Source organism: Ochotona princeps, chromosome 13 (assembly GCF_030435755.1).
Source record: "Ochotona princeps isolate mOchPri1 chromosome 13, mOchPri1.hap1, whole genome shotgun sequence".
Lineage (NCBI taxonomy): Eukaryota > Metazoa > Chordata > Mammalia > Lagomorpha > Ochotonidae > Ochotona > Ochotona princeps.
The window spans coordinates 40,575,314-40,602,110 of NC_080844.1; the positions used below are offsets into that span (position 1 = coordinate 40,575,314).

General features: G+C 44.7%; 1 protein-coding gene across 4 annotated transcripts in view; it reads left to right on the forward strand.

The window, feature by feature from the left end:
* PLCE1 (phospholipase C epsilon 1) overlaps window positions 1-25,797 on the forward strand; it is a 284,395-nt gene extending 258,598 nt beyond the window's left edge. For 3 of the 4 annotated variants that reach the window (XM_058671015.1, XM_058671017.1, XM_058671016.1), the window contains exons 25-33: window positions 2,353-2,516; window positions 3,677-3,938; window positions 5,519-5,637; window positions 11,016-11,144; window positions 13,996-14,205; window positions 19,931-20,086; window positions 20,652-20,870; window positions 21,098-21,310; window positions 24,708-25,061. In XM_058671015.1, coding sequence (XP_058526998.1) covers window positions 2,353-2,516; window positions 3,677-3,938; window positions 5,519-5,637; window positions 11,016-11,144; window positions 13,996-14,205; window positions 19,931-20,086; window positions 20,652-20,870; window positions 21,098-21,310; window positions 24,708-24,743 — 1,508 coding nt within the window. In that variant the 3' untranslated portion in view covers window positions 24,744-25,061. Of the gene's footprint in view, window positions 1-2,352; window positions 2,517-3,676; window positions 3,939-5,518; window positions 5,638-11,015; window positions 11,145-13,995; window positions 14,206-19,930; window positions 20,087-20,651; window positions 20,871-21,097; window positions 21,311-24,707; window positions 25,062-25,666 lie in introns of those variants that run through there. The other variant, XR_009246452.1, reaches the window with a different exon arrangement.
* Window positions 25,798-26,797: the final 1,000 nt, after the last annotated feature.

Sequence of the window (26,797 nt, forward strand, 5' to 3'; positions counted from 1 at the left end):
CAGACACACAGGGCCCACTGATGGCACAGATGGAACCCGGGGACGTGCCATTCCTTGAGCCGTTCTGAAATCCAGCTCTGAACCATGTCCACTTAAAACAGGATTTTAAGCAACAGAAGGTGGCATGCTCCGGCACCATCAGCGTGCCTTGGAGTTAGAGCATCGGGTGACACTGGTTCATGCATGCACTCTCACTGGGTTAGAAGAGGGCTTTTCAAGTTGTAACTTCGATGAATTTCTGGCGCCACTCCCAGGGGACAGGAGGAAGGCTTAACGTGAGGCTTCACCTTCATTTCAAACCACATGACTCGACATGGATCAGTGGTGCCTATTGGGTCACCAAATGAGATCTCAGTCAAGAAAGCATGCTTTCAAATTTTGGAAAGCTGTTAGGACAAACATAGTACTAATGAAATTAGACTTCAGACCGTAAGCACCATGGGCATTTTTATTATGTTCTCATTATGTAGCTCATGTCAGGGCGAGCAGTGTTGATTCAAGCCTTCTGGGTTGGAATCCTTGCTCCCAATATTTATTAGCTATGTGCCTTGGGTGTTTCTATTTTCTTGTACCTCAGTGTTTGCTTCTGAAAAAATGGGAGTGTTAAAAGAATCTACTAGTGGGATGCATATGAAGGACAGGATATTGCCTAGTTCTTAGTATTCCCCTTAATTTAATATATAAAGGTTCTTTTAAAAGTTCATGAAAACAAATATTATGAAAAAAAACTGCCTGGGTTTCAAAACAGTTTTGATATCAAAATAAATGTTTGAATTCCTTTGAATTCCATATTCCACGAGCTTTGGAAGTATTTTTGCATGTCCATTTCATAGCTATTCCCTTCTCCTGAGCAAGTCGGCCTCACCCTCTCTATCATTCTAGCCACGTCCACATACCTGTCCCAGAGTGGCCGGAGAGTAGCATTTCCTCCCATTGCCGGGGAGACCAGAGGGCAGCCCAGCCAGGAGTCTGTCCCATCAGACCTTAGAGAAAGAAAGGGGTGCAGTGCACTGATTTGACACCAAAGACCAAGGAGCTTTCGTATGCCTGACATCTTAACCTAGGAATCCCTGCACAAGAGCCAGGCCAATCTCCCCACACACGGAAACATTTTATGCAGAGGACACAAAAGTGGGGGCCAACCTCTCGTTGCTCCAAGGCACTTACTACACTTTTCCTTGATGTCGGTCCATGGAGCAAAGTTCAGGCCATCCATGGAAGGAATATATCAGAAGGAACAGCCAGCAGGTGTGTCTCATAAACCTTTGTGCTCATTTGGGAAGCTTTTGTACCGACTTGAGCCATCAGATGAGCGTGTGAGCGTGCAAGAGTCCAGAAACAGTGCAGGCATCAGATCATTCATCAAAGAACTCTGCCAAGTAAAATTTGGCCACAAAAGACTCGAAGCCTTTGTGTAAGCTTCTGAAGTTTATGGTTGAGGAAACTGTGGACATGATATAAATTATATGTGATGATTTTTTTTCATATTTAACTGCAACTAAAAAGCAGCATTGTGATTGAAGGATTGAAATTGATATTTCAAGGAGAAATTGCTATTTTCTTTGCTTTGTGTATAATTAAAACTTCTTTACATTTGATGTTTTACATATTTTTAAGAATTCATTTCAAAATGCACTAACACAGAGGGAGACCTTCCATCCACTGGGTCGCTTCCCAAAATGCCTGCAAAAGCCAAGGCTGGACCAGGCTAAAACCAGGAGCCTAGAAATCTATCCAGGGCTCCCGCATAGCCTCCCAGGATACAATGGCAGGAGGCTGGAGCCAAAATGGAATAGCTGGGACTTGAACCATTGCTCCAAAAGGAGATTTAGATGTCCTAACCTACTTTACCACAATGTGGTCTCCTGACCATTTAGCGTTCAGTATGTACGGTGCTGAAGCAAGCACAGGTCATTCAGCTTTGAGACAACAAGAGCCGACCATACAGTTGTCTGGATGGTTTGGTGTTTGGTTATAAGGAAATACCATTATTCCTTTCCAAAATTCAGTTTAAGATGAGGTGATGCTCAAGCTTTCCAAATGAATTAGTAAATTGTTATTTGCAGGAGATTTTAAGTGGCAAACATGGTTGCGGTTAGGAGCAATGGACTCCTGCCCAGACAGTCAGCTGTACCTGCACAGGGATTTTTCTGTCTTGTTCCCGGCTGACCTCCAGTGCCAAAAGCACACAGAGTGGGCAGAGTGGGCACTGCTCGGTCCATGAGACAGTGGATGAAGATGACTTCTCTGGGCTCAAGCTCAGGGAAACTCAATACAAGAGTCTCTTGAAAGTCAATGTATGAGCCTCAAATGACAGAGTGACAAGAAATCCTGGCTGTCTTTGTTTTGCAGATCTCCCTCTGCATTTAAATGCTGCAATGTTTGAGGCGAATGGTGGCTGCGGTTACGTTTTGAAACCCCCAGTTCTGTGGGACAAGAGCTGTCCCATGTATCAGAAGTTTTCTCCACTGGAAAGAGACCTGGACAACATGGAGCCTGCTATCTATTCTTTAACTGTGAGTAGGGTCCCTGTTGTCACCCCAGAGTGAGACGGTTAAGGCTCCCTGAATTATGCTAAAGGCGCCATGTCACCAGGCATGCTGATTTAGTTGGCCTGATGATTTCTGGTTAGGCTTGTTGTCATCGGGCACTGGATTTGCCAGGATCAGACAGATGGGGCTGTGAGTTTCCTGCTTCACCTGAGGGACTGACGCTGGTGATTCTCTTGCAGGGCTCACAGCTCCGAGTAGAAGGCCACTAAAGCTGAGCTCCTTGTTAGGTCAGTTCCTCATAAGCCCCAACAAGCTCTAGCATCAGACATACGGGATCCACATACAAAAACAATGAAGTATCTTTCCTCCTTTGGCTAATCTTGGTCATTCCTGAGTCTGTCTCTATTGCTTTTGTCACTTCGTTAACTTATTAAACTCTGCTGATCGTATGTAAGGACACAGGAATGGAACTCTTCATTCAGTTTGCTTTCTCCTGACAGAGAAAAAAAAAAAAGCAATATGGGGATTGCGAAAGAGAGGGAGGGTGGTCAAGGTCATTTCTTCCCTCCTTCATTAGATCTTATCTGTCCTTCCAAGGGACAGATGCCAAGCAGCCCTCTCTCTACTCATGACACCCCAGTCGTTGGGGCACCCCATTTTCAGGTATTCCTGCCACTAAGCTGTTTTTTTCTTTTCCTAAGACCACAGCGCAGTAGCCCCTTTTCTCTTTGACCAGGTGAAGTACAGCGGGGTGACATCTGTTCACAGAACGCTCTAAAATCATTTTAAACAACATACCCGGTGCCATGCTTCAAAACTGAACTATGCAGGAAAAAGCTACTCCATTGTACACTATCCTCCTGCCACACTTTGAACCATAGTCTCAGTAACCCAGGTCCCCTGTTCTTGCACTTCTGTCAGAAACCTCACTTGGAAGATAATGGAATCTTGGCAGTGCCAAGGTCATAGTTAAGTGAATGCTGTTGACAAAAGAGGCTTTACGCGTGATTTCAGCCATGTGATGACCTGATTACAATCGGCTGGGTTCCTCTGCTCGGCAGTCTTATTCATGGCTGACCTTGTCCCATCTGGTTTTCCTCAGGGAGGGAAGTAGTGAGGTGCAGAGGTTGTCTTTGCTTTTCTTCCATCTTCAGTGACTTTGACTCTACTTTTCCCTTCTTCAGATTGTTTCTGGACAAAACGTGTGCCCCAGTAACAGCACAGGAAGCCCGTGCATTGAAGTGGATGTGCTGGGCATGCCGCTGGACAGCTGCCATTTCCGCACCAAGCCCATCCACCGGAACACCCTGAACCCCATGTGGAATGAACAGTTTCTATTCCGGGTTCACTTTGAAGACCTTGTGTTTCTTCGTTTTGCAGTCGTGGAAAACAACAGTTCGGCAGTGACAGCCCAGAGAATCCTGCCACTCAAGGCTTTGAAAAGAGGTAGAATAAAATTCCCCCAGAGCACCCACAGTCAACCCTGGCACCTCTAAAGCGAGGGCTGACGTAAGGAGGGGACCTTCAAGGAAGATGTCTCAGAGTGTGGCTACTGGTGTGAGTGAGCCATGACTGGGTACCTGCCAGAGGTCCAGCACTGAAAGTGGGGGATGAGTGTGAGGTGCAGACTGGGACGGGTGGGAAGGGGGAAACCCGAGAAAAGGACTGAGCTGTTGGCTTGCGTGTTGGCTCTGTGGTGGCACTCTAAGAAATTCTGACCTAGTGCACCTGGCCTGTGCTCTGCTTCTCATAATTTGATGTGTGTAAAAGTCCTGTGAGGGGCTTGGTACTATGCTGACCCTGGTTCTGCAAATCAGGGGTAAGACTTGAGATTTTCCAACAAAGCTCCCAGAAATGCTGCCTCTGATGATATACTCTGAGTGCCAGAGTTCTCCCACGATCATACTAAGCTGCCATTCCCCCAAGCCTCACAAACACATCACACCTCCCTCCTTCTGATTCTTCTCCTTGTCCTCTTGTCCATTGTGCTAGTAGCACCCACCACTGTATCTCTTTGCTGGGACCTTCCCAACAAAATGCAATGACATAAATGGTTTTCTCCTAGCTCTTACAGCTGGAAGATCACCATCCAAATGTCAGCAGGCATGGCTTCTTCAGAGGCCCCTCTCTTGGCGTGCAGGTGGCCACCCTCCTGTCTGCCCTCTCATAGTTTTGGTTGGCCTGTGTGCACATCTGATGTCTCCAGCTGTGTCTATAAACTGGTGTCCTTGGAAAAGGACACAACTCATTTTGAATTAGGATCACTCTAATGACCCCCCATTTTAGTGTAACTACTTAGGTAAGGCCCTTCTCCAAATAGTGACAGGGGTTAGGCCTTTGGCATATGGGTGACAGAGGTAGAAATGGGGGAAACACAGTTCAGCCTCAGTTATTATAAAAATGTACAAAAATACAGAGATGTAAAAAGTTTTTAGAAAATCAGTTTTTCCATCTTTTCAACATAGTTCCTCCTGATACATACCTTTTACAAGCTATGCCTGCCAGCTATGTCTGCCAGTATATATAGCACATGAGCATACAGGTGTGTTCAGAATAGACTTCCTGCTACGACTTTTTGTGTTAGAAACTACATCTACATTACTGCTTTTATTGGCTGCATATTTATTATTCCTTCTTGTACAAAGAGTACTCAAAGCATGACTTAGTGAACAAATCCGATATTGGAACATTATCACTCAAGTGTCTTTATGATGGAATATTTGTGAAATAGGCTCTGTAGATGCGTCAGTAGGAAAAAAAAATTAAGTTTTCTTACTACCTTTGGAGTTTGAATCTAAGTTAAAAACAGCAGCACCTGGACAAATTGAACATATTTGGAAAACTCAAGACCCTCCCCAGATGGCAGCACCCTCCTGGCATCTGTTGGGTGCACATTTGTTGGCATCCCCAGCCCATCCTAAGGTGCTGTTTCTACCTGTCATTTTTTTTTTATCTCATTAGAGTATTGTCTGAGCAGAACTCTACAGTTATGCTAACCAGCTGTTCCTAATTGTGCACTATTCCAGGATATCGACATCTTCAGCTACGAAACCTCCACAATGAAGTGTTGGAAATCTCTAGTTTATTCATAAATAGCAGAAGGATGGAAGAAAATTCCTCTGGCAGTGCCATGCCAGCCTCTTTGGTAATTAAATTCTGTTTCACTCAGTATATTTATGGAGACTGCTATCCCACCAAAAGGTGGGCTTTTGTTGTTGTACAGCAATATGGCCAGTGAGAGTCATGAATTAGGCAGCTATAGAAATGAGAACAACAGTGGGAGTGGGCTGTTAGCCTGGGGATCAGGATATTCAAGTGCCTGGGTTCCATTCCTGGCTCAGATTCTACACGTCAGCTTCCTGCCAGTGTGGAACCTGGAAGGCAGCAGTGATGGCTCAAGCAGTTGGGTTCCTGTCATCCACTTGGGAGAGCTTGAATGAGTCCCCAGCTCCTGGCTTCAGCCCCAGCCCAACCCCTGCCCAGCCCCTGCCCAGCCCCTGCCCAGCCCCAGGTGTGATAGACATCCAGGGGCTAAACCAAAGGATGGGAATACATACACACCCTTTCTGAAATCTTTTTGAACTTTTAAAACAGTGGCTAACACTTGACTCTAGGCATTTTTACATATGTGCTAACTCAATCCTCTCAGTAACTTCAGGAGGCAACGAAGTATCCTCTCCCTTTTACAGATGAGGAGTATAAGTGCAAGCAGCAGAACAAAACAAGACCATTAGTACCAAATCATATGCTCTTAATGTGCCTGCTAGGGAAGCCAGCCAAAATGAATAAAGTGGAGCAAAGCTATTAACCAGATCAGTCCAAATGAATAAAATGGGAGAAAGGCTAATTGAGCAAATCCCAGTAGGATGCACCTCAGTACTTCTAAGACTTTCAGGCTAAGCCAGAAAAATTACCTACTTGCTTCAGCAGTCCAGGGGCAGAAGTTACAAGCAGCACAGGCTGGGGTGGGCGGTAGGCATTGTGAGTGATGTGCAGGACAGGCATACTGTACACCCATGAAGGGGAGAGGGAACACGCCACCATTGCAGAATCTGAATGGTAACCAGTTCCACACAGCAGTCCTGTGCCTGCTGAAGTTTAAGAAGCACTGGACCAGAGCTCACCCCTCTAGTGCAGGTCGCTTCATTTAAACGTCTCTGTGTTTAATAATGTGGTTCCTTTGGTGTCACTCCTGTACTTCAGCATGTCCCAAGCAGCTCTGGAAACTGCACTGGCTTGGACAGCACCCACCGCCTCCTAACGGCCAGCCCCGCTTTGTTCTCAGGCGCCTTCCTCCTGCCCTCATCTCCAAACCTCCATTTCTGCTCTCTGCCACAACCTTGTTTCCTTGGGGTTTCCTGCTTTCTATTTCCTTGCTGTACGAAACCTTTGGCTGTACACCTGTGCCACACCCCACACTCATGAATCCACAATCTCTCGGGGTAGGCATCTATATTAAAGACTGCCAGGTGATTGTAGTGGGCCAGCATGCCTGAGAGCTGCACTCTTGGCTAAGGTAGAGGAGGATGGAGTGCACCGTGTGCAGAGGATTGACAAGCAAGGACTGTCTGGCTCCAAAGGGCAGGCCTCATCTGCTTCACGCCATCTCTCTCTGGGGAGTCCACAGATACCATGAATGAGCTGGTGACTTACAACACTGCCACACCAGACGCCTGCTGTCTTTCCACACCATTCCTACAACTCTCAGCGCAAAGTGGACCCTGTCCCCTCAGAGGGAGGGCCACATCCCACACACTCAGGATCAGGCCCACTTTAGATGACAGTCACGAAATCCCAGCTTATCGCTGCGACTTCTAGCTGAGCAGGCATAAATCCAGGCAGCTCCCACACTAGACTCACTGGAGAAAATACTTGGCTTCCTATTGCTGCTTTCCTGTAAGAGGTGCAATTCCAGACCAGCGTAGTGGAAAGGATGCTTAGCACCAGGCATGGACCAGGCGTGCAGGGCATACATTCCCTCGCCACACCACTCACCCAGAACCTTGGAAGCTCTAAGAACTCCATCATCAGGATTTCATCCTGTAGATATGACTGACCCAGTCACTGGCTGAAGCTGACCCACTCCACCTCCAACCTCCGTGCTTTCCTTGAGGTCTGACGGTAGGATTGATAACTCTACCCTCTCATGCATTGGTCTTTCTCAGCTACTAGTTAGGTCTTCAATAACAACAACAACAATAAAAACAAACCACTATGCTCTTTAGGTTCCAAGGCTTTGAGGAGCTATGTACTAAGAGTTAAGGATAAAGACCCAAGACTTGGTTTTTATTATATCACACTGAGGCATCCTTGGGTTTCCAGGCAGCAGCATATATGCGTGTTAAACATGCGTTCTTTGGCTGTGGAGTGTATCACCCTCCATTGCTGGAGATCATCCTTGACTTCTCGCTCTTAAGCCTCCCATTTAAAAAAAAAAAAAAAAAAAAGATTTCTTTTTATTGGAAAGGCAGATATACAGAGGAGGAGAGATAGAGAGGAAGATCTTCCATCCAATGTTTCACTCCCCAAGCAGCCGCAATGGCCAGCGCTGTGTCGATCCGAAGCCAGGAGGCAGAAGCCTCCTCTGGGTCTCCCATATGGGCATAGGGTACCAAAGCTTTGGGCCATCCTTGAGCGCAAGCAGGCCACAGGCAGGGAGCTGAATGGGAACTGGGGCCACCAGGACAAGAACCAGCATCCACATGGGATCTCAGCACATGTAAGGAAGGGACTTTAGCCACTAGGCTACTGCAACGGGCCACCCACCATTTAAAAAAAATGTTTATTTATTTATATTGGAAAGGCAGATAAGATTTACAGAGAGGAGAGACAGAGAAAGAGTCATGTCCCCACATGGCCACAACGGCCAAAGCTGAGCTGATCCAAAGCCAGGGACCAGGAGCTTCCTCTAGGTCTTCCATGTGGGTGCAGGGTTCCAAGGCTTTGGGCTGTCCTTGGCTGTCTTCCCAGGTCACATGCAGGGAGCTGGATGGGAAATGGAGCAGCTGGGACACAAACCAGTGCCCACATGGGATCCCAGTGCTTGCAAGGTGAGGATTTAGCCATTGAGCCATCACACTGGGCCCCGATTTAACATGTGGTGATTCTGTTTCTTCAGTATCTTTCAAATCCATTCATCTTGCTCTATCCTTACTGCCTTGGCTGTCGATGACTCTCAGCCAGCTTGCAGCAGTAAGTCCCTAACTCATCTCTTGTCCTTGGAATTTGTCCCCTTCTGTCCTAATTAGGTCCTCCCAGATAGTTATATCTCAAACTTCATCTGATTATGTCACTTCTCTGTTAAAAAAAAAAACCCTCCGTTGGATCTCCACTTCCTCTAAGGTAAAGCTCACTCCAGAGAGAACCAAATCCGTTGTTGGGTTAAGTGAAAAGGGGATAATGGGAAAGCCTTTTGGGAGCTGAGCCAAGACTGGAAAGCAGAGAGAGGGAGCATGCATCAGTTAGAGACAGTGCTATCCAGCTCTCAGCTCCAGCTGCTTGCTGCCATGTAATGTCAACAGATCTTTTAGATTTTCAAGAGAATTGGATATCCTGATTTCTGTAAACATTGGCAGCTATTTCACCAGTGCAGGTGTTTGTCCTGGAAGTTGAGATGCCAACACCCCATACTGGAGCACTTGGCTTCCGTGCCTGGCTCTAGATGCCAGTTCCATCTGGAGGCAGTGGTGACAATTAACATGATTGGGTCCTTGTTATCCATGCAGGAAACCTAGACTGAGTTCTGAGCTCTCTTGTTCATTCTTTCTCATTCACTCTGTCTCTGAAACACATACAGACATATAGTGACTTACGATTCAAATGTTTAAATCACATGATATGTAATTCTGGGCCCAGCACAGTAACCTAGTGGTTAAAGTCCTCGCCTTGCACATGCTGGGATTCCAAATGAGCGCCAGTTTGTATACCAGCAGTCCCACTTCCCATCTAGCTTCCTGCTTGTGGCCTGGGAACAGTCGAGGATGGGCCCAAAGCCTTGGGACTCTGTACCCATGAGGGAGACCCAGAAGTAACTCCTGGCTCCTAGGTTTGGATTGGCTCAGCTCCAGCTGCTGCGGCCACTTGGGGAGTGAATCAGCAGATGGAAGATCTTCCTCTGTCTCTCCTCCTCTCTGTATATCTGACCTTCCAATAAAAATAGATAAATCTTTTTTTTTAATCACATGATATGTAAACCTGAATGAAACTAATCAAATTAAAAATGTACAAACATGACCAAACAGCCAGAATCTCTTCCTCACTTGAAGTAAAAATAATATACACACTAAGACACGTAAACCCTCCAGTCACTATTTTGCCAGAGTCGATCTAAATTTTGGCCAGTTTGGCAAAGCTCTGCCTGATTGTATTCTTGCTTGCATTTCTAGGTTCAGTATCAGTCACAAAGCTCACTGAGGTTCCATTTTTCCCAGAGTCCTCAGGGCTAGGCAGAATGTTTGAGTCACTGTTAGCATACCATAAATGATTTTCTTCTTCTTTTTTTTTTTTGGAAGATTTATTCCGCAAACAGAGAAGGGTGATGCGGGCAAGGGCAGCCCCTCCCCCACAGCAGGTGTCCAAAGCCCCAGGACTGTGGTGGTGCCACTCCAGTCGTGTCCCACGTCTCTCCCAACCCCTGCCTCTCCTCAGTCATAGGCCTCGAAGATTTCCTATTTCAAATGAATTAATGAATATATATCCTAATACAACGATATTTCAGAGTTATGGAAAACTGAGCTTATGAAAAACTTATGTAGTTTGTAAGTTTTTACACCAAATATACTTTCTAAAACTATGTTTACTTCATTTGCAAGACAGAGAGTGAGCTCCTGTATGCTGCTTTACTCCTTAAACGTCCACCACAGCTGGGCTGGGCAGGCCTACACCAGCAGGCTGGACCTCAGTCCAGACAACTGAATGGGTGGCAGGAACCCAGTCACTTGAGCTACCACATGCCGCCTTCCAGAGTGCGCATCAGCAGGTGGAACGAGGAGGGGTGCTGGACTCAACCCAGACACTGTGGCACGGGATGCGGGTATCCCCAGTGGCATGTTAACTCCTATGCCGAGGGGCCGGCCCGCCCTGAATGCGCTGTAATTCCGTCATTCACAAGATGCTTAGAAGCTGCTGAGCTGCACACCTACCAGGCTCTTTCAGACTCCTTCAGGCTTTCATGTTACTTTGTGTAACATGATTAAACAGGTTTCTGGATGGTGAGTTCTCCAAAGGCAGAGCGTTTTATTTACCAACTTTCTATCTAAAAGTCTAGCCCAGTGTCCTCCGGCGAAATGGAATACTGTAGAAGTCACGGAGACTAACTTGAATTTCAGATAATATGTCTCCAGTTAAGATGGAAACAGACACTGTGATTTAAGACAAATTTCTACTTTGGTGGTGCACTGCTACGTACCCTCATGGGCGTATAGAGGAAAAAATAAATATACATTTAATATATATATTTACATTTATACTCCACCACATATATTTTTTAGTGTAAATGAGAAACCATGTGGTTTTCTTTGACAGATGTTTAACACAGAAGAGAGAAAATGTTTTCAGACTCACAAGGTCTCAGTGCATGGGGTCCCAGGCCCAGAGCCCTTTGTGGTTTTCACTATAAATGGAGGTACCAAAGCAAAACAGCTTCTCCAGCAGGTGAGTTCACAGACCCCATGGGGGGAGAATCCAGTATCTCATTAATGGGGGGGGGGTGTGTACACAAGCACATTAATAGATATTCACATTCATGAGATGCATCCTAAAAATGACCTGAGGGATCTTGGCCCCATTAAGCTAACTCAACCAAAGAAAAGAACGTTTCACAATTTTTAAGCCACATAAAACACTGGGCTATGGAAGGACAAAGACCAGAACGAATGGCCCTGCAACCATGTATGCGCTTCCCCTCCATGCTGGGACATCAGCCTCATCTCGTTTCAGAGCTTACTCATCAATTGGGGTTGACAGCTGAGCTGAAGGAAGTCCATGTGCCGTCCTAGGAGTTGAATCAAATTCTCCAAGCATTAGCATGGTCCACATGGACCCTGAACACAGCCCCTCTTGCCTAGGGCCTTCTTTTGCATGGGGAACCACTAGTATCCCTTCTTACCCTGGCCCTGATTTTGACCTTGAGTGTTACCTTCCTGATGGTACAAGGAAACGTGGAGCACCTAAAACATGAGAACGGCAGTCAGTTAGCCCAAATCCTCCTGAAGGCCATTCTGTGCCACTTCAGCTCCGGCTCCCCTTCGGGGTCTCTGTAATCTCTGGGCAGTGTCACCCTCCACACCAGGACTTGGGAGAGTAAGAGAGGCAGCAAGCAAGATCGGCATCCACAGAGAGCAGGCCCAACAGGCCCAGTGTAGTCCCTTTTCTCTCCACCCCAGAAGCCCTTGAACTTCCCTGTAGCCTGAAATCTAGCAGCAGTCACATAAAGGGATGGCAGGGGGGTAAAAGCATATTGACCAACATAAAAAGTGTTAGCGGCTCTGTCCCTTGAGAGAGTGTATCGGTATAGTCAACATTTTGCCCCAACTTTATAGTGATCTGAATAGAACCCTAAAAAACAAGCTTAGATGTTAAATTTCTAAGATTACCAAATGGCAGCTGTTGCCAAGGGCTTTGTTTTTTGAACTTCAGTGTCCGCTACCACAAAGCACTTGTTGAGGGTGTTAAGGTGCAGAAACGTTTCCCTGGGCCAGCTGCAAAAAGCAGCCCATTACTCTACTGTCACCCCATGCAAACAAGCACATGGACGGCAGGACTGAGGAGGGCTGGCACTGGCCCTCGCATACCTAAAGGCTTGAAGTCCTGGGCTTTCCTGTTAGTAGCAGCTATCCTGTTTGCCTGCCCAGAGTTAAATGCCAGTATGGCCTGTGTTATAGACCACGGGCTGGGGAGGGAGTCTCCCCACCCCCCATCCTCAGCACATCACTTCGTGCTTTTCCCCCAGGGAGGGGCCAGAGTTCACCGTGGTCACTGTATCACTGGCAGGAGCTTGAGACACAAGAATGTTTGCTTAACCTAGGCCAGACAGTGGCAGCTTTCTCGTGGCCCCCTCATTGCACTGCTTCTCCCGGGAAGGCAATGAAGGGAGTTTTCTCAACGTTACTGATCTTTACTCCCAGGGTCAGACTTTTATAAGCAACATGTGCAGTAAGATTGAGAAAGAACACAAGGAAAGTAGCTATGACGCTAGTATCTGTTAAGTTCTCATAATATACCCATGTTTTAGACTTTCGGCCTCAGTTCTAAAAATTATATTTTTAGGTGGGAAAAGTGAGTCTCCAGGGGGTTAACTATTTTGTGCAGTGCCTCACAGCCAATAAATATTAGAGGTAAACTATAAACCCAGGTCGGTCTGGCTCCAGTCTCCTCAGCCATTTTGTCTGTACAGGCTCATTCTCAAAGAACCCTCCAAGCAGTAAAGCTACTGCCTGTAAAACTGAGATCCCATAAGCATGCTGGTTCATATCCCAGCTCTCCACTTCCAGTCCAGCTCCCTGCTGATGATCCAAAAGCAGCCCCAGAACATGGTCCAGGTGTTTGGGCCTCTGCACCCACATGGAGACCTGGACGAGTCTCCTGCCTCTGGTTTCAGCCTGGCCCAACGCAGACCCCTGCTGCAGCTGTCTAGGGAGTTGGGATCTCTTGGTGTGTCTATACTTTCCCCTCTCTGTAAGTCATTCTGAAATAATGGATGCCTTTTAAAGAAAATAAGGGTGGAGAAGGGGGCTGGCTCTGGGGCGTAATGGGTTGCAGCACCAGCATCCCATGTGGGTTCTGGTTAGAGTGTCCTGGCTGCTCCCATTCTTATGGCCTGAGAAAGCAGTAGAGGATGGCCCAAGTGCTGGGGCCTCTGCGCCCACATGGGAAACCCATAAGAAGCTCTCTGCTCCTGGCTTCGGACTTGCCGAACCCCAGCAGCCATGTGGGGAGTGGATCAGAGGATGAAAGATCGGTCTCTCCCCTCTTTCTCTCTTTCATAAGTAAATAAATCTTTAAAAAAAAATTCTGTAAGCAATGTCAGGAGTTAATTGAAAGAATTCCAATAAACTTGGGTCAGATGAGAATTAGTCCTGTGTACTTACCATGAGAAGACAATTATTTCCAACATGAGAAAAAGAATTATTTTAGTAAAGGAAAGATGAACTTGGTTCTTTGCCCTTGGTCCTATGCTGGGAGATGACAAAGAGCTAAACTCATGGAATGAGAAACCTACAATGTTTAATTCAGTCAGTTGTCATTCCAGCAGCGGGAAAAATAGTAACGCTGTCTGGGGGTTTTGGCTAAAGTGTGCTATTGCTCAGGGTGGACACGAACAACCCTCTTGGACATGAGACAACGCTCAGATCTCCCCAGCAGAGTGATGCAAGCCTCCCCAGGAGGATCCCCTCGTAAACTGCCCATCAAAGCTCTCTGAACAGCAGGAAAACAGATTTGTTTTGATGTTAAGCATTTGTTCCATTCTTCAGAGGTGTGCCTAAATGTGCCTTTGCTTTTTTAGATTCTAAAAACTGACCAGGACACCAGACTTGTCACCGCAGACTGTTTTTTGATGGAGGAGAAGCATTTTCTGTCTAAGGAAAAAAATGAAAGCAGGAAGCAACCATTCCAGAGAGCCATTGGCCCAGAAGAGGAGATCGTGCAGGTCCTGAGCAGCTGGTTCCCGGAGGAGGGCTACGTGGGCAGGATTGTCTTCCAAACCCAGCAGGAAGTAAGTGTGTCCAGGCGCAGCCTCCACTGTAAAAGCTCAGTGTGGCAGGAAGAACTCCCTCAAGGTCAGAGTCTCTTCTGATCGCAACTTGGATTATACTGAGTAAATATGGAGGCATGATTTTATTCTACACATATACAGAATGTTGTCTCTAGGTAATATCTACTCTTTTAAAAAAATCCCTTATAAAACACAGGGAGGAGGGGCTGGCTCTGTTATCAAAGACAATAGCTGTCCAAGTCCTAGCTGCTCCTTTTCCCATCCAGCTGCCTGCTAATCCAGCTAGGAGAGTTGTGGACACCCATGTTGTTGAGGCCATTTGGGAATGAGATAGCTTGTAGGAGATTTTCTTCCTGTCTTTCCCTGTTTCTGTAATCCTGCCTTTCAAATAAACAAATCTTGCAAAAAAAAAAAAAAAAAAAAACAAAGGGAGCAAGAACTTTAAGAATCGCTTACACACGCCTTCAGCTGCCGGTCCAGGATTTACCTGTGTGCAAAGCTGTCTCCCCGAGAACTCCATTAAAGTGTACCCCACCCCTGACCCATGAGGGGTATATGTCAGGAAGTACTACAGACAGGGGCCAGCCTTATGGCGTAGCAGCTGAAGCCTCTGCTGGGATGCCGGCATCCCATGTGAGTGCTAGTCCATGTCCTGGCTGCCGCACTTCTGCTCCAGCTGCTTGCCAATGTGCAGGAAAAGCAGCAGATGATCCAAAAAACGTGGGCCCCTGCCACCCACATAGGAGCCCTCAAAGTTCCGGGCTCCTGGCTTTGTCCTGGCTCAGCCTTAGCCATTGCGCCACCTGGGGGAGCAAACCAGTGGTTACAAGATTCTGTTGTCTCGCTTCTCCCTAATTCTTCTAAATAGATAAATCCGAAAAAGCAAAAACGAAAGTACAGACAGCACAAAATCCTACTCACAGTACTTCCACAGACCTGAGAGCCCGTCTGGTGACCAGTCCAGCTACTGTGTGGCCAGGTTCTGGACACGCTACACAGAGGGATGATGCATGACCCAGGTAAAGAGCAGGCTGGCATGACCTTCCATCACACTACTCACAGTGGAGCACAGTTTAAACATTATGACTTGCTAACTTCTACCATTTTCATCTACTATTTTTGAGCTATGGCTGACAGTGAGTGCAAACGTAGAACGAAAACGCACACGTAAAAAGCGAGCTGCTGTACTGCGCACTGCAAAGCCTGTAGGTATTCTCCATCTGGTTTGACTGCCTTCTCACTAGTGCCTGCTAAGCTCACTCAGAGTTTGGGTTTTTCTCAAGATTTAGCTGAAAGGCAGAGCTACAGAGATAGAGGGGAGACAGAGATCTATCTGCTCTTTCACTCCCCAGAGGACCACAGCAGCCAGAGCGGAGCAATCCAAAGCCAGGAGCTTCTTCTCACATGGCTGCAGGGCATAACCACCTGGGCCACCTTCCTCCACTACTCAGGCCATTAACATGGAGCAGAATGGGAAGTGGAACCACTGGGACTCAAACAGATGCTCATGTGGGATGCCAGCGCCACAGTACGTGGCTTTAGCTCCACAGTATGAAGGCTTTAGCTCACTATAATGTGCCAGCCTTTCATACAAGCCTTTGTTTTGAAGATGTATTTACTTGAAAGGCAGAGCTAGAAAGGGAGAGACAGAGACCTTCCATGCACTGGTTTATTTCCCCAGGCTTAAGGAGACAGGAACCCCGGCCTTGTCTCCCACAGGGCAGTGGGGTCTAGCAGAAGTGACTTGAAAAGAGCAGTGGGGAGGGGGTGAGGGGATCTTCTGCCACTTCCATCTCCCCAAATGGCCAGATCCTTGCCAGGATGAAGTCAAACCAGAAACCCCATCCACATGGCCCAAGCAGGATCAAGGACCTAAGCACTAGCACCATCTTTTGTTGCCTTCTTAGGCACATTAGCAGGGAGCTGGAGAGGAAGCAGGGTGGCTGGGACTCAAACCAGCACTCTCATATGGGCTACTGTCATTACATGTGGCAGCTAAATATCCTATACCACAATGCTGCCCACTCTTCTTAAAATAATTTTTTAAAAAAAAGATTACTTGACAAGTTACAGAAAGAGGAGACAGATCTTCCATTCACGGGTTCATCAAATGGCCAGAAATCAGGGCTCTCATACTTGGGGAGCCAAGGCCCAAGCACCTAGGCTCCCTTTGCAACGGCATTAGCAAAGAGCTGGATTGGAAGGACACAGAACAGCAATCCAGTGTAAAATGCCAGTGTCACAAGTGGCGATTTAACCTGTTATACCACAACACTGCACCTGGTCAGAAATCTGTGCGGGAGACCCAGAGTGGCGCCTGGCTTTGGCCTGGTCCAGTGTTGCAGGCATATCGGGAATGAACCAGATGGGACTTCTCCCTCTGGAGCTTTCAATTGACTGGGATGATGCTCTGCTGGCTCTGTCTTCAGACCAGAGAGGGTATACCTAAGAAGCCGTTGGACTTGACTGGACAATAAGATGCTGGACTCTATGTTTGGTATACGCTTGCAATGGGGGAATCTCAACTGAACTTGAGCTGTGGTTATGCAACAAGGTGGAGGAATCCACCATGGTGGGGGGGTTTGGGGAGGGGTGGGGAGAACCCAAGTATCTATGTAATTGTGTCACATAATACAATGTAATTACTGAAGTTAAATAATATATATATATATAAAAAAATAAAAAATAAATAAATAAATAAATAAATAGCTAAGAAGGAAGTTCTGTGGAGGTCAGAGGTGCCCACATACAACTTTGTGGAAAAACTAAAAGGTATTTATAATTTTTTTATCAAAAATAAACTTAAGATTTATTTTTTATTGAAAGATATAGAGAGGAGAGAAAGAGAGGAAGGTTTTCCATCCATTGATTCGCTCCCCAAGCAGCCGCAAACGCCGGTGCTGAGCCAATCCAAAGCCAGGAGCCAGGAGCCTCTTCGGGGTCTCCTATGCGGGTGCAGGAATCCCAGACTTTGGGCCGTCCTTGACTGCTTTCCCAGACCACAAGCAGGGAACTGGATGGGAACCAGGGCTGCCAGGATTAGAACTGCTGCCCATATAGGATCCTGGCACATGCAAGACAAAGATTTTAGGCACTAGGCTACTGTGCTGGGCTTAAAAAAATTTTTTTAAATCCTTGCTCTTTTGTTTTTATTCAAATGACTGAAGTATATCTTAAAAGACAGCGATCATGTTTAGCATATGTAGGTTGGGTCTCCACACCCACATAAGTGATTTGAAAGGTCTTGGCTTCAGACCAGACATGTGGGGAGTGAACCAGTGGATGAAGATCCTCTTCCCCCATACCTCAAGTCTTGCCTTCTTTCTGTTGAATTCTGCCTTTCAGACAAAAATAAACCTTAGGGGAAAAGATGTTTATAGATTTGGAGCTCTAAGTTTCCCCATTTATTCTGTGGAACTAGTGAAATACGCAAGCAGTTTAGCCACACATTAAATCTCCAAATTGTGATCTCATCTCTCCCATCTGCCTTTTATCATTTATTATGCACACTGGCAGGTACTTACCCTTCTCCTTTCTCCCCACACCCCCCCCTTTTAACAAATATTTATTTGAAAGCTAGAGTGGTCATCTTCTATCCTCTGATGCACTCCCGATATGGCTGCACAAGGCAGGGTAAGGCCAGCCTAAGGCCAGGAGTTTCATCCAGATGACCCGTGTGGGTGGCAGAGTCCAAGCTCTTGAGCCGTCTCCCACTGCTTCTCTAGTGCATTAGCAGGGAGTTGGATTGAAAGTGGAGCATCCAGACTCAAAGCAGCACACACATGCGATGCTGGCATTGCCAACCGCTACTGGATTAGAAATTGACAATTTGGGACCCTTAAACATTAAATAATCCTGAATAGGTCCCCTAATCTGTGGAATCTGGAACAGAAATTGCTTTCCTGCCCCTAAAACTGTCAGGAGATGCATGTAAAAAAGACAAACAATGGTGGACATTTGGTACAGTGACTAAGCCACCACTTGGAATGCCTGCTTCCAGATTGTCAGGGTTCAAGGACCAATTCTACTCTTCCTTCCAGGTTCCTGCTAATACACAACCCTGTGGGGCACAAGAATGGCTCACTTAGGTCTTTGCAACTCACAGAAGACCCAGAAGTCAGGACTCCAGGTTTCAGCTGAGCCAAGGCCTACGCTGTTGGCAGGCTTTTGTTGTTGCTATTACTTAAAGTGAACCAACAGATGGAAGATCTCTGTTTTTGCCTTTCAAATAAGTATCTTTAAAATGTAGAAAATGTTCAGTGAAAGAGCGTAAATGGGGTCTGCTATTTTTATCTGTTCACAAACATGGCTTCTCACATAGCTGGGAAAGCCAGAGGTGAGACAGTTCTGAGTAAGGCTACAAGCTCACCTCTTAAGAGTAATGATTAGTACATTATTGTCATTGGACTATTTTATGTGATAACTTAGAACCCTTTGTTTTATTTGTTTCCTGGGTTTTGGTTTCCCCAGCTTCTGTCTCTGGTTAAATTAGGATGACCAATGCAATGACCTATCATACAGCCACATTCTATTATGCAGCAAGACCTCCAAGAATGGACATCAAACAAAGAGAACACTCTTAAGTGAGGAGAAAATGAACAGTATAAGGTAGAAGAGGACAGTCTCCTTTTGTAACTCCTAACAATTGATGCTTGTAAATTGTTACGCCCTGGTTGCAGGAGTGATGGGCTCAGGCCGGAGGAGCCAGGGGACAAGCTCCCTATGTGGGTCCTGGCTGGTGCTAGTTAGCTTGGCGCCACCTGGAGGCAGCTATTTATTTCAATTTTAATAACAGCAAAAACAGTTCTTATATGGCTGGCTGGTTGCAACTTCCAGGACAGTGAAAGATTGTTAGCTTTCTCTAATTAGTTCACACCACTTCAGCAGTTTGGCCTGAGAAGAAAACGCTGAAATTCTGGAGATTGGAGGTAAGTCCCTGTTCCTGAATGGGCTTACCTACCGTTTACTTCCTCAGCACTCCTGCCCTCGGAGTCCACCTTTTAGAGATCGTCACTTCCATTGTAAAATGTTACAAAGAACAGGAACGCATCTGACAGTTCACCTCCATTCACATCACTCTGTGGTTTTACTGTATGCAGTCATATGTATTCACATTCAGGATACACACAAATATTCCTGTGTGTGTTATTTGATGTAGCTCATATCCAGCCAGTCTCATCCCTTTCATTGTGGATTTTGGTTCTTTCAGCCTGTTTCAGCATATCCTCTGTGCTCGATAGCTACACAGAAATGAGAATTCTCTTAAACGGACACCACTGTGATTTCATTTGGTCTTTGACAATACCAAAATGGTATACTGTTTCTTACAAATTTACTGCAGGTGATTAGGACTTTCCAACAAGGCATCCCGTGTGAACAGTGCACAGGACGTCATTGAGCAGTACATATCATTGCACTGATCACCCTAATTTTAACCAGAGACAGAAGCTGGGGAAACCAAAACCCAGGAAGTAAGAAAGCATAAAGGGTTCTAAGTTATCACATAAACTATTCCAATGATAATGAACAGGCTTACTGTGGGCCAGACCTCATGGGTCCGTCAGCATCAGGAGAAATTCAGTACTTTCTCCCTCCTTTACAAAACAGTTTATGAAATGCTAACATGAGAACAGTTCTTATCCTAAGTTATAGCTCAGGTTTTTTACACCCTTTCTTTACTCTGAATTTTACCATTTATTCACACTTTTCTCCCCATTCAACAAAGATCCCAGAAGAGAGATGCACTGTTCAGGATGACAGAGAGGTGCTCCTGAGCTCAGAGGAGAGCTTCTTTGTCCAGGTGCACGACGTTTCCCCGGAGCAGCCACGCACAGTCATCAAGGCACCCCGCGTGAGCACTGCGCAGGACGTCATTCAGCAGGTAACAGCCTCTCCCTTGCTCACCCTGGCCCTTGCTTCCGCATCAGTTGTTGGAAACAAGCAGGTATTCATACAGCAACAGTTCAATTTATGAATGAAGTTCTAGAAAAATGGGGGAAAGAGGAAGTGTGTCTGATGGCTGAAAGCTATTCAGTCAACATACACTAAGATGGTACATGTCGTGAGCCTGAGACACCTCAGTCAATCCCTGACCATCTTTTTTTTTTTTTTTAAGATTGATTTATTTTTATAGTGGCAGAAACCTTATCCTTTTTTTTTATCAGGCTCAAATCTTTACTATGTTATTAGCTGTGAATACTCTGGACTCTACTTACCTTCTAGAAGCTTAAGTTTCTTCATTTGAAAATAGGGATGATAATGCCTAAGTAACAGCCTGTTGAGATGCTTAAAGTGATGGAGCACAGTATGTTACAGCTCTAATTCCACAAATGTAAAATGAGTCGGATGAGCTGCTCTGGAAAAGCCCTTAATTTCACTTAGAATTAATGGAAACGTTGCAGAGCCTGTGTCTGTCTGTATGTAGTTGACTGTAACTTTTCTTTCAGACCTTGTGCAAAGCCAAATACTCCTACAGCATCCTGAGCAACCCCAACCCCAGTGACTATGTGCTCCTGGAAGAGGTAGTGAAAGACACCAGCACCAAGAAGTCTTCTACCCCAAAGGCCTCTCAGCGAGTCCTTTTGGATCAGGAGTGTGTGTTTCAAGCCCAAAGCAAGTGGAAAGGGGCAGGAAAATTCATCCTTAAGCTAAAGGAACAAGTACAGGTAACATTTTACAGTTATTTCCCTTTCATCATAACCACATCACAGTCAGATTTGAGAGCTAGCTTTGTCTCCACTGTGGGGTAAAAAATTCTATGCTCCCTTGTGGCAGAGTCATCCCTCAGTCCTTCTTTCCAAAGCCCTATTTAGCAGTTTCATTCTGAAACGGCGTCACGTAATTGAAGATGCTGAGTTTAACCTCAAACCAATGGAAGACTTTTTTCCCACAGGCATCCCGAGAAGACAGAAGAAAAGGCATTTCTTTTGCCAGTGAACTCAAAAAGCTCACCAAGTCAACTAAACAGCCTCGAGGATTCACATCGTCTTCTCAGCTCTTGGCCTCAGAAAACATCCAAAATAAGGAGGAGAAACCCATGAGTGGCTTGTTCTCTGGGGACACAACGGATTACCGACAGAGACCAAGGGCGACATGCTTCACCCAGGTACACTGTCAGTTGTGCCTTAACTTACTCTGCAAGGCATGGTTAACACGGTACCTTCTGTCTTTTCCAGAAGGCAGTTAATATGGAAAGAATTCTAAAAATATACAAGCATGCTACAAAAAGATCATGAAAATGAAACTGCAACTTTCAGGACAAAATATTTGAAATCTATGCACATGATTTCTTCAAAAAGTTCATCTAAAATTACTTTGAAAAATTTATGCATGGATTTCAAAAATTCTATACCAAAATAAAAAGTACTTTTAAAATTTTTTCCACAAACTTTCTGAAGTATCCTCATATGTAATTTGAAGTTATGTTAGACCTTATTTTATAGATTAAGCCAAAGACCCCAAGAAGACAAAGTGCCATTCAGCCTTCTCAGCCTTATTCAGCAGTCTAGAACTGTGCTGATAACACACAAATGTTCTTTCAAAACTGTATGGATCATTCCATGTTAGATGCTTGCTTCTATTTTGTTTTAAAATCAAACATCTCGTGCCCGGCACCGTGGCATAGCGGCTAAAGTCCTCACCTTCAAAGCCCCGGGATCCCATATGGGCGCCGGTTCTAGTCCCGGCAGCTCCACTTCCCATCCAGCTCCCTGCTTGTGGCCTGGGAAAGCAGGAGAGGACGGCCCAATGCATTGGTACCCTGCACCTGTGTGGGAGACCCGGAAGAGGTTCCTGGCTCCTGGCATCGGATTGGCGCGTACCAGCCCGTTGCGGCTCACTTGGGGAGTGAAACATCGGACGGAAGATCTTCCTCTCTGTCTCTCCTCCTCTCTGTATATCCGGCTTTCCAATAATAAAATCTTAAAAAAAAAAAAAAAAAAAAATCAAACATCTCCTTCCGCATCACTTTACAAAAGCAAAAAAAAAGAAAAACAGGAGCTGGCATCCAGGAGCTCATGGCTAAAAAGAAAGCACAGCAATTTAACAGCCTCCTTCTTAAATGAATTACAATTACAGCTTCAGATACCAGCCCACTGCTTGGGTAACTTTCATCCTGTAACTTTCATTCTGAGTAACTTTCATTCTGTTTGCATGTTGTTTCTTTGATTTGTATTTATGTTATTTCAGAGACAGTTGGATAAACAAAGAGCTCTCATTGGCTCACTCCCCAAATGACCACAGAGAGCCAAAGCCAGGAGCCTAGACTTTAACCCAGGTCTTCCATGTGAGTGACAAACAACCCAATTAGATGAATTCTCATCCCTGCCTCCCAGGGTCAGCATTAGCAGGACATTTGAGTCAACAGCCAGACCTAGGCATCGAACAAGTAATCTGACGAAGGACACAGTATCTTAACCATTAGGCCATTCACCCATCATTTAACTTCTCAATGAAGGGAAAATCAAAGCATATATGCAACTATTCATTGTAGTTTTAAGATTTAAAATACATGAGAACAATCATAGTGCAGGCACTATGAATTACATTAGAGCATCAACATGCATCTTTAGCAGGAATTTCTCAAAGACAATTACAAACCTTTACAGTCAAGACACCAGCTGGGATACCATGTCAGTGCGGATGGGTTCAAGTCCCAGCTTCCTGTTAATACAGACCCTGGGAGGTAGCAGTGATTGCTCAAGTAATCAACCTGGGGTGAGACCTGGAGTGAGTTTGAAGCTCCCAGCTTTGTTCTGGCAAAGCCGCAGCCATTAAGGGCAATTGGGGGTATGAGCCAGTAGATGAGAACTCTCTCTCAAATATTTTTAGTTACAAAATTACCTCTTCATGGAATCAAACTTGATTTGTAACATCCCCTAAGGCAACCCACTATCCATTAAGACTGTATTTCTGTATTTCAGGAACAAATCCTAGAATAGTGCCTCATTGTACTTAAAAAGCTCCTTCAAGTGTAGTATGCAAGGTTGTTGAGGTTCTCTGTGTAGACTTACTGGAAAAATCTCTTACTGGCAGTACTCTGCATCAATAACATCAGGTAGTGTAAATTGTGAGCAGAACAGTGAGCTCTGAGGGTGTCCAGCACCCTTTTTCTGTTGACACACATCTGATATCTCCATTATTAAAGTTCTAGACTATCTCTTTTGCCCCAGTACTGCTGAATCAAACCTCATCCAAAAGCAAAGTAAGCCTGAGGCCGACACTAAAGTTGAGCCTCTCCAACTGTTAGGAAAGTGACTGAGCATGACATAATGACAAGTCAGAATGTTACTTTCCATACTCCTACACTGATGTGATTTATTAGGTGCTAAGTTTTATCATATCTGCATTGCAACTCTTCTAGGAATAGGGTACACTATACTAATGTCCATAAATGTAGGTGCACTTCTGCCCTACACATCAGGAGCCCTTTGTGTCCTACAAGATGACACTGAGTAGGTAAGGTAGTCCTGGCTACTCCACTTCAAATCCAGTTTCCTGCTAATAATGTGCCAGGGAACACAGGAGATGGTGGTCCAAGTACTTGAGTCCCCGACATTCCTGTGGGAAATCCAGATGGAGTTCCAGGCACCCATCTTCAGCCTAGTCCAGTCCTTTTAGACATGTAGAAAATGAACCACTGGATAGAAGATCTCTCTCTGCCCACTCCCTTGTCACTCATCTTTCACACAAATACTAAAAAAGAAAAAATACAACTCCACTAAAAATCTGAATTAAAATATAAATGCTGTAGTGAAGTTTTGTTTTAATCTATTTAAAAGGCAGAGTTACACAGAGAAGGTCAAAGGAAAACAGATTTTCCATCTGTTGGTTCAGTTCCTATGGTCACACCAGCCGGGGCTGGGCCAAGCAGCATCCGAGAGGGAGCTGAGGACTCCAATGAAGTGTCCTGTGGAAGGGACTCAGAAATTTGGACCATCTTTTGTTGCTCATCCAGGCACATAAAGGAACTGAAGTGGCACCACCAGGACTAATTAAAAAAAAAAAACAGTACCCAAATGGGATGTCAGCCTCACAGGTGACGACTTCACCTGCCATACCACAGCATCAGCACCTGTAATGAACACTTGAAAGTGGGGAGAGGTACAGTAACTGAAATGATTCCCTCTGGGATTCCTGCGGCATCACTCATTTGACATATTTCATGTTATATGCTATGAACATATATTGATTACACCCAAAGTTAAAATGACAAGAATTTCTGTTATCTAAATGCACAATTCAGATAACATTCATCTGTTATCTGAATGCACAATTTAAAAGGATTACACTTTCTCTTCAAGTTGAAGAGTTTATTTGAATATAATAATTTTTTTTTCCCCCTACAGAATATAGTGTTCCAGGGCAGAAATAGCTAATGTTGTAACATTTTAAATCCTAGTCACCACTTACTGGGTTTGTGCTGGTTAAACAACTCTGAAAAAGAGCTATGCTATAAAAGTCTGCCTCAACAGATTAATTAGTCTATGTGTATAATATTACAGGCGAAGATCTCCCAGCAAGAAGAACAAACACAGTAGAAAAAAATAGAATTACCTTATTTTGTTGGCCTTAAAACTGGAAACTGATGATTTCTGAAGTCTTCACACAGAAGATAAGGTCCATGCTGAAGGCAAGCAAGATGGCACAGGATGGTAACTACCAATCAACTTACTAACGAAGGAAGGAAGCCCAAGGAATTCCCATTATATAAATGTAAGCAGTTGGAAAACCATCACCAAGCTTGAAGTAATTGATTTAGAACAAGGGTCAGCAAACTGTATCTGTAAAGGGCCAGATGATGGATACCTTACAGTCAGAGATGACATGATCTCTGTTCCGACTCCGCACCTCTACTGATGTAGCCAAAGACAATATATATGAAATGAACACGGCGAGAGTCTGGTAAGACTTCACTGATGAACACTGACATTGAATTTGGTATGAACTTTATGTATCTGCTACAGTTTTATCCAACCATGTAAAAATGTACAAGCTGTTCTGAAAAGGCCATATGAAAACAGGTGGGAGGGCTGAATTTGGCCCCAGGGCCTTACTTTTCCAACCTGAGAACTAAGAATGAACAAGGGGTCAGAAGTCAGAAAACAAAAAAGGCTAGTGTAGCTATTCATTTTATGGCTGAGAATTGGAAGTTTCTGTGCACTGCAAATGTAAATAGGTCCTTTAAGAGTCATTAAAAGTAATTCAATACAGTTCCTAAACTGTGTACAATAATGAACTCTTTAGAAATTTTTTTACACATAAATTTTTTTTAAGGCTACTGTTTATATATATATACTCAATTTCCTTTTTGGATTTCATAAAATGAACTTAGAATGATGTGTAATTTATATCAACTGAGATGTGATGTCATAAGGAACCTAACCGTTTTGTAAAATAGATTAAGTTGGTAAATTTATTTATTTTATAAGGTTTGTAGTGACACTATACTTATATTTATTAGACATAACTTCCTGGATAGTCTATGGATTAGATGCATTTATCGTTCAATTTCACTGTCTGAAGACAACTCTCCTAAAATGAAAGTGTGCTTTGAGCATCTGAACTGGGCTAGACTTTCATGTAAGAGCCTCAGCCTCATCTACATTTCTAATTAAGAGCTACTGATCCAAGCAACACTTGCCATTTCACGTAAGTTTTTTTTTTAACTTTACTGTACAAAACTATCAAATATAAAGGACTCTTATTCTTGGTACAAAACAAATTACAACTTAAATGAAATTTGTTTTTCTGATGTAAATCCCAAGTTACCATTATATTGCTATTAAATTTTAACAATTTTTACCAATTATAGAAATGAGTAAAACAATCGTCATGCTTCTTGCATATTCCCAAAACATGCCATGTTGAAAATGTACCACATGGCTTTCATGTCACTTAAAGATCAGTGGGACAAAGCCCTCATACTGGAACACCACTCAGTCAACATAATTCTAAATACTAGTTTGTACATGTTGTACAAGGCTACTGTTTCCTTTTAAATGTAGTCTGTAACAAATATACAATGCAACATTGTAAAAACATTCCAGAAATGCCTTATCAAGCCCTTGACGGGTCAAATGGCTGGGATAAACTACAGCAAATCACAACGCTAGCGGGTAGACAATACCCTCCTTGTGGTAAAAGCTTTTTTCCTTAGAAGGAGAAGTTACCTGTAGCTCTCCATGGAGGCTCCTCTATGAAAGTATGTCCTCACAGATGTGAAGTTTCCTTTTTAACAGCTACCCAGACATGCATGGGCATTGCTTTCTGGTCTGAAAAAAACCTGAATTAACTTATACGCACAGCTCTTACAGATGTGCTTCCATGCCAATGAAACAAGACCCAGACTTTCCTCCCTACTGTGGTCCTACGCTAGACAAGACTAAAAAGCATCCTGCAGGGCAAGTGCTCTTCAGATGGTCCTTTCTGAGTTCAGGAAAAGAAAATGCCTGGTATCCCAAAGTTATTAAAAGACAGATTGCCTTTATACAGAATCCAGATTTGGATCAACACATTTTCTTGATGCACTGTCAATAATGTATTATTCACCACATCTAAGTATAAATTTCCCATGTTAAATCCTTAGCCACCA